At 35.1% G+C, this 6,000-nt stretch overlaps 1 protein-coding gene across 1 annotated transcript in view; it reads right to left on the bottom strand.

The window, feature by feature from the left end:
- Positions 1–6,000, bottom strand: part of Il1rapl1 (interleukin 1 receptor accessory protein like 1) — a 1,446,478-nt gene that overhangs the window by 729,038 nt on the left and 711,440 nt on the right. The window contains exon 3 of the mRNA XM_008822725.3: positions 488–767. Within this exon, the coding sequence (XP_008820947.1) occupies positions 488–767 (280 nt within the window). The remainder of the gene's footprint in view (positions 1–487; positions 768–6,000) is intronic.

Genomic DNA, 6,000 nt, shown 5'->3' with positions numbered 1-6,000 from the left:
AGAGAGAGAGAGACATAAAGACACAGAGACAGAGATAGAGAGAGAGGTAGAGAGAGTAAGAGAACTTAAGTTGTCTTTGCAGATGTGCATGAATCAGAGGTGCTTCTGCTCTATCTGCCTGTGAAGGGCAACAACAAAATGTTACAGCCCATTTAGCAAGAAACTATACATTCTTTCTGCAACATTTTGCTTACATTTCATTTGAAACATTTTACTTCCTCTATAGATTTTATTTCATAGGTTTTAGTCATTTTTGGCAACAGAAGTAGATACCCAGATGGTATCTCTTTTCTCCATAAGCTGAAATAATGTCTCAATATAAATTGCAAACCCATTTTTTTTATGATTTAGATTCCAAATTTTAAAACGTGGCAACACAGGCACATGTTGTGAATACCTTTAGTTGAACACAAAAGCAAGAAATTTTAAGTATTACAAAACACTATCTGGTTTCATTGATTCCACAAAAATTGAATGAAAAGGTTACCTGATGACACAGGCGTAAAGACCACTGTCCTGTAGCAATGTTGGTCTGAACCAAATGGAGTCTTCTTCTTTGCTCATTCTACTTCCATCAAAGGCTATTGGCTCTTCAAAATCTCCTGGACCAGAGCTTTTATACCACATCAAGCTGAGTCCAGCACTTTGGGCAAGGGAGTAATTTGCTCTGATATAACCATAAAAGAGTGCACATTTAATTCGGACAGGCTCTCCCACCAAAACTTGGTATTTCTTGATATCAACAGACCAATCTGTGCATCCATCGGCTGTAGAAAAAGAGACAGAGAGAGAGAGAGAGAGAGAGAGAGAGAGAGAGAGAGAGAGGACAAACATTAAGGAAAAGATTAAGCAGTTGGTTTATTCATTTACTTAAATATTTACAGAACATATGTACTGAGTTAGATTTACTCTAGGAACAGCAAATACAAAGCAATAAACAACGAGATAGAGATAGAGAGAGAATTGCCCTCCAAAGTTGTTTACTCTGCAGGAAAACAATGCATTGCTTACTTAGTCTGTTTCTTCCCATATTTAGTTTAGTTCACATCAATAGGCTCATTATTGATTTATTAATCTCTCTGTTATAAATATCCTGTTTTGTCTGCTCTATGAAAATATATTTGGGCCTCCTTGGCTCATTGGTATTAAATTCATGTCAGCAGAGGATGCTGGACACAATTTTCTGTTCTAGTTGGCTTGCTTGGCACTTTCTTGCAGTGTGCATGGATTCCCCACCACCTGACCTCTGCAATGAAAAATATCCAGCAGTTTAGTAAACGCTTTAGCAAATCCTCTGGTGAGACATATTCTAATGAATAGATTTCACATGAATTTCAGAAAGAATATCTCTGGCAACTTCAGTGGGCAATTATATTCCTATAAAGTTCCACTAATGCAGACTTAAGTGATTTGTGTCATTCACCTCATGGCAATACATTCTCAGTAAGACTTGCATCTCTGGCCTAAGCATAGAAAAAAAGGAAGTTCGATATCATCTCTACATGCAATTGGAGCCATTCCTTTTTAAATTACGGTTCTCTTTTGCTATGGACTGAATGTCTGTACCCCCAATTACATGTTGAAGCCCTAACACAATGCTTTGGTGTTGAAGATGGGACCATTCCTGGGTAGCTACAGTTATGTGAGATCAGAAGGTTGTGGCTTCTTCTGTTTTTATTAGTATCCTTATAGAGACATGAGAACTTGCTGTTTATATCTCATATTGAGCTCAAAAAGAGCTCATGTTGTAAGTACACAGAGTGAAGGTAGCCACTCACAAGTTATGAAGACCCATCAAAAAAACTAAATTGCTTGGAATCTTGAGATTGGGCTTTCCAGTCACCAGAACTGGCGAAAATAAATGACTATTATGTAAGATTCTATGCCTATATGTTTTTATAGTAACCTAACCAGAATAACACACCTTTCTTTCATACTAGTCAATCATTTACTTAGTCCAATGTCCTGTTACATCAGTTAATTCTCTATAGAAATTTTATTTACTTTTCAGTATAACTTTTCTTAGTGATTTGACCCATAATTATAAAATCAGGAATAAAGACGGTATAGTTAACAAGACAGAAGGAAATACAATAAACTTAGTTGATCTCTGGTAAAAGTTTCACAGTTAAACACACAAGTGGACAAGTATTCTACTCTGACTTCTAGAGACCATTAAAGAAATTATAAAAAAGAAACCAATGTGGTGAGGCTTTGCTTTCTCTATTCTTGAAAGCAACATCTTCCAAGGGAAATCTTGGAACTTTTTTTTTCAGTCAAGACATCATCTTTGATGCCAAGAATGTTCTGGAACTTGTTGTGCAATCTAAGGGGGATTCAAATTTGCTATCGGCATGCCTCGGCCATTTAACCCTGGGATAATGAGCATGTTGCAAAAAGTGTGGTAACAGCATCTTTAACTATCAGTTCTCTCCCTAACACACATACATAATACTGGGCTGTAACAGGGATGATACGTCTGTATTATCAGTATAACAGAGAAGCTACTAACTTCTATGAAATATAAGGTGACAAAAATCCTTAAGCTAAGGCATACTCAAAGTATTTGAAAAAGACATTTAAATAACTTATAGAAGTGCTTTCTTTTTCACTAGCTTCAGAGCTTGCCTCATTTCTGCAAATGCTTTCTTTCTTATTCTGTCCATCAGAAGGCTTTTTTATCACTTAACTTGAAAATAGAATAGAGATAATGACATTTTACTCCAATGTACCCTGGCATCTCCTTATAAAGACATTTTTTTCTTATGGAACCGCAAATATTTTTATAACTGTGTAGCAAGATATCTCAAATCTTAAAAGTATATGTGATTACACAAAACTGTACTCCAGATGACTAAAATTGCTATTGATTCATTCCTGTTTTCTTTATTTCAGCATATAAACTGTGTTGAGTGAAAAACAATTTTGTAGATGCTGTTAATTATATTATGACACATACCAGGCAAATTTTATTGTTCTTATTAAAAATTTATTTTCAGGTAATTGCCTGTAACAATAGTATGCCATCTTTTTTGTTGTTGTTGTTATTCCAGGATGAAATGCCTTTCTATAAAGCCTTGCTCAAAATGTTTTTTCATTACACTATCTTCCTGACTGGAGGACTCCATGGGCATAGTCTGCTTCCACAGCACTTTGCAGCACATATTCCTTTATAGGCATTGGGAGATTATGAAGCCATAAAATTATTTTGGAGAGGAAAAGAAGGATGTATCATCCTTATTCCTTTCTTTTATCACCTTTAAGGTTGGGGAAGCTTATATGATGACAGTGATAAAACTGGAATTCAGAACTAATTGCTTTCCTGAGAGTTCAAACTATAGTATCATTTCAAACAAAACCTATATGCACTGGAAAATGTCAATATATTCAAATGAGATTAGAAAAAGTATTTTAATTAAGTCACTATTCCTACATATGTAAGAGCTCAAAATATTTCCATGGTAACAAGCTTAAAGGTTGAAACTTGAAAAAAAATCTAATGATAGAACTTCCACATATTGCATCCTAATATGTGAAAGTGTAAGTGGTTGGCATGGAAGCAAATGCTTGAATTCCTAGGATTCAGGAGGTAAAGGAGGAAAAGCAGGAGTTCTAGGCCAACCTGTGGTACACAGTGAGTTCAAGGCCAACCTGTGTATCTTAGGTAGACTTTATTTCAAATTAAAACCTCAAAAAGGCTGAGTTTTTGGACAAGTGGTAGGGTATTCGCTGGGCAGGTACATGGCCCTGTGTTTAAATTTTCATGTTAACAAAGGCATCAATGATTGATAAGAAGTATTCTTATCATTGACTAAACTGATGAATCTCGGCCTATTTGACTTTTGTACTAACACTTTGCAGCCATTTACCATTGGAGATTGTTTGATTAACAAAAAAAAAAACACATTTCTGTGAAATTTGTACCCTACTAGGTGTGGCCTACTATAAAAAATATGAGTGATAAGGATGTACAAATCACCTGTTACTTGCTCCAGTTGAGACAACTTTGTAGTGCAAAGTTTCTTATGAAGATCATGTCAAACTCACAATTAGCATGACCTCTGCTCCTTAGTCAGATCCCAACTTCCTTACCCTGCCATACTCTCTTCCTTAAAGTTTTTTTTCTAGAGCATCATGCCCTCTATCAATCATGTGCATGTAAACTTCTGTTGATGGTTTATACCTATAAATGTGGCCTAACATATCTTTATTATATATTCATATATTGAGAGTCAGGCTTATTTGAGCTGACAGTCCTGTAGAAGATGGGCATAAATTAATAGTATAACATGGAGGTGAAATAATAAGAATTTCAGGAAAAATATGACATTGCATGAAATGAGAATTTTGAGATCAACGTTGAACTTTGTAGCAAGTTGACCATACAATAAATAGAAATGTACAGATTTAGAGAGGAAAACAAAAGCAGAGTCACAGAGGTAAGTTGTGTCATAGATTTGAAAAAAAGTACAAATTAATTTTTGATGTATTAGAAGTTTAAAGCAGAAAGTAATGAGACAACAAAGAAAGGAAGTAGACATTTAGAAGTCCCATAGTTTCTTCTGTAAGATATAAAAACTGTTTAAATTAATTGTGACATCTATAACTCATGTTTTTTGATGTAGACTGAAACAGTTTTTTCAGTCAAATAGGAAATCAACAAGATCACATCCATTAAGTTGTAATCTCTTTGAAATGATTTTATAATGCCATTGTTAAAAGGTTTATTCAATGAAAAGACAGAATTCTTAAGAAGTTTCAGTAGAGGGGGTAGAAAGACAGCTTAGCATTTAAGAACACTAGCTTATTTTTCAGAAGACCCTGGTTCAATTCCCAGTACCCACATGGTAGTTAATAACCATCCATAACTCCAGTTCCAGGGGACCTGACACCATGTTCTAACCTCCATGGGCACTGACTTGCACAGGTGCACTTACTTTCATGCAGGAAATACTGTCATAAACGTAGAATAAAAATAATAAATACAACATTTTTTAAAAATCAGTAATTAAACTTAATATCAATGCATATATTTTGAACTTCTAAAACTTTTGCTGATCATAAATGAATATCTGGCATACTGATATCAATTGATACAACCCTTGAGTGTAGAAACCCGAAATTAAAGACATGAGTTCAGTAATGAGTATGGGACATATGCTCAGTCTATCACACACACTGAACAAAAGAATGAGGCCAGATTATAAAGAGGTGAATTGTGCATTTTATCTACTCTAGCTGCTTCTCTTTCAAAATATGAAATCCATAACTAAAATATGGCATAATTATTGTTGGAGTTATCTTGAGGTAAAAGGAGAGATGACCTCAGATTATCAGTACTATGAATAGAGAATCTCTGCAATAGTTAACCTCTGCATTCTATTTGCATTCATAAAATGTGGTGTCCTCAACTTTTCTGTGTGAATCACATTTATCAGGGGTGGAATGTTTCCAGATTCTTGCCTTTAAAAATACATGAAGTGTAACAATTTTGGGAGAGTGCTTTCAAATATTTTGGCAAAATCTGTGTGGGTGATAAGATTTGATGTTACTCAGGAGGCTCTGCCAATTATCAGGAACTGAAACTCTAGAAATCGTTTGTCTGATAAAGGCTGAAAGTTATTATCCACCAGTCTCTAAAAGTAGGTCACCTCCAGGTGGGTGCAGGCCTCGGTTAGCTGTTATTACATTCCTTGTGAGATACAGTTCCCTGTTGATCTGCGAACAGCTGGTTCCAAAGTAGATAGGGATGAGGTATCATGTTCTATCCTTTACCATATTTTAGTCTCCCAATTCTACTAGGCATTCTGAATTAGAACACAAACAAGTCTGCTTTGATGATGTGTACTATGTGAGGACTTTTTAAAATAAGCATTTGATTTCTCTTAATAACAAAATAAAAGGGAAATTATAAGAGAGGAGGAAAAACTGTAAGAGCCAGGGGAGGGGTGTATGAACACAAGGAAAACAGTCTTCCAGACAGCTGATCAGATACTCATA

Source organism: Nannospalax galili, unplaced genomic scaffold (assembly GCF_000622305.1).
Source record: "Nannospalax galili isolate Female #2095 unplaced genomic scaffold, S.galili_v1.0 scaffold7, whole genome shotgun sequence".
In the NCBI taxonomy this organism is placed as follows: Eukaryota; Metazoa; Chordata; class Mammalia; order Rodentia; family Spalacidae; genus Nannospalax; species Nannospalax galili.
Note: the sequence above shows the minus strand (reverse complement) of the source record. Positions and strands in the feature narration are given on the sequence as shown.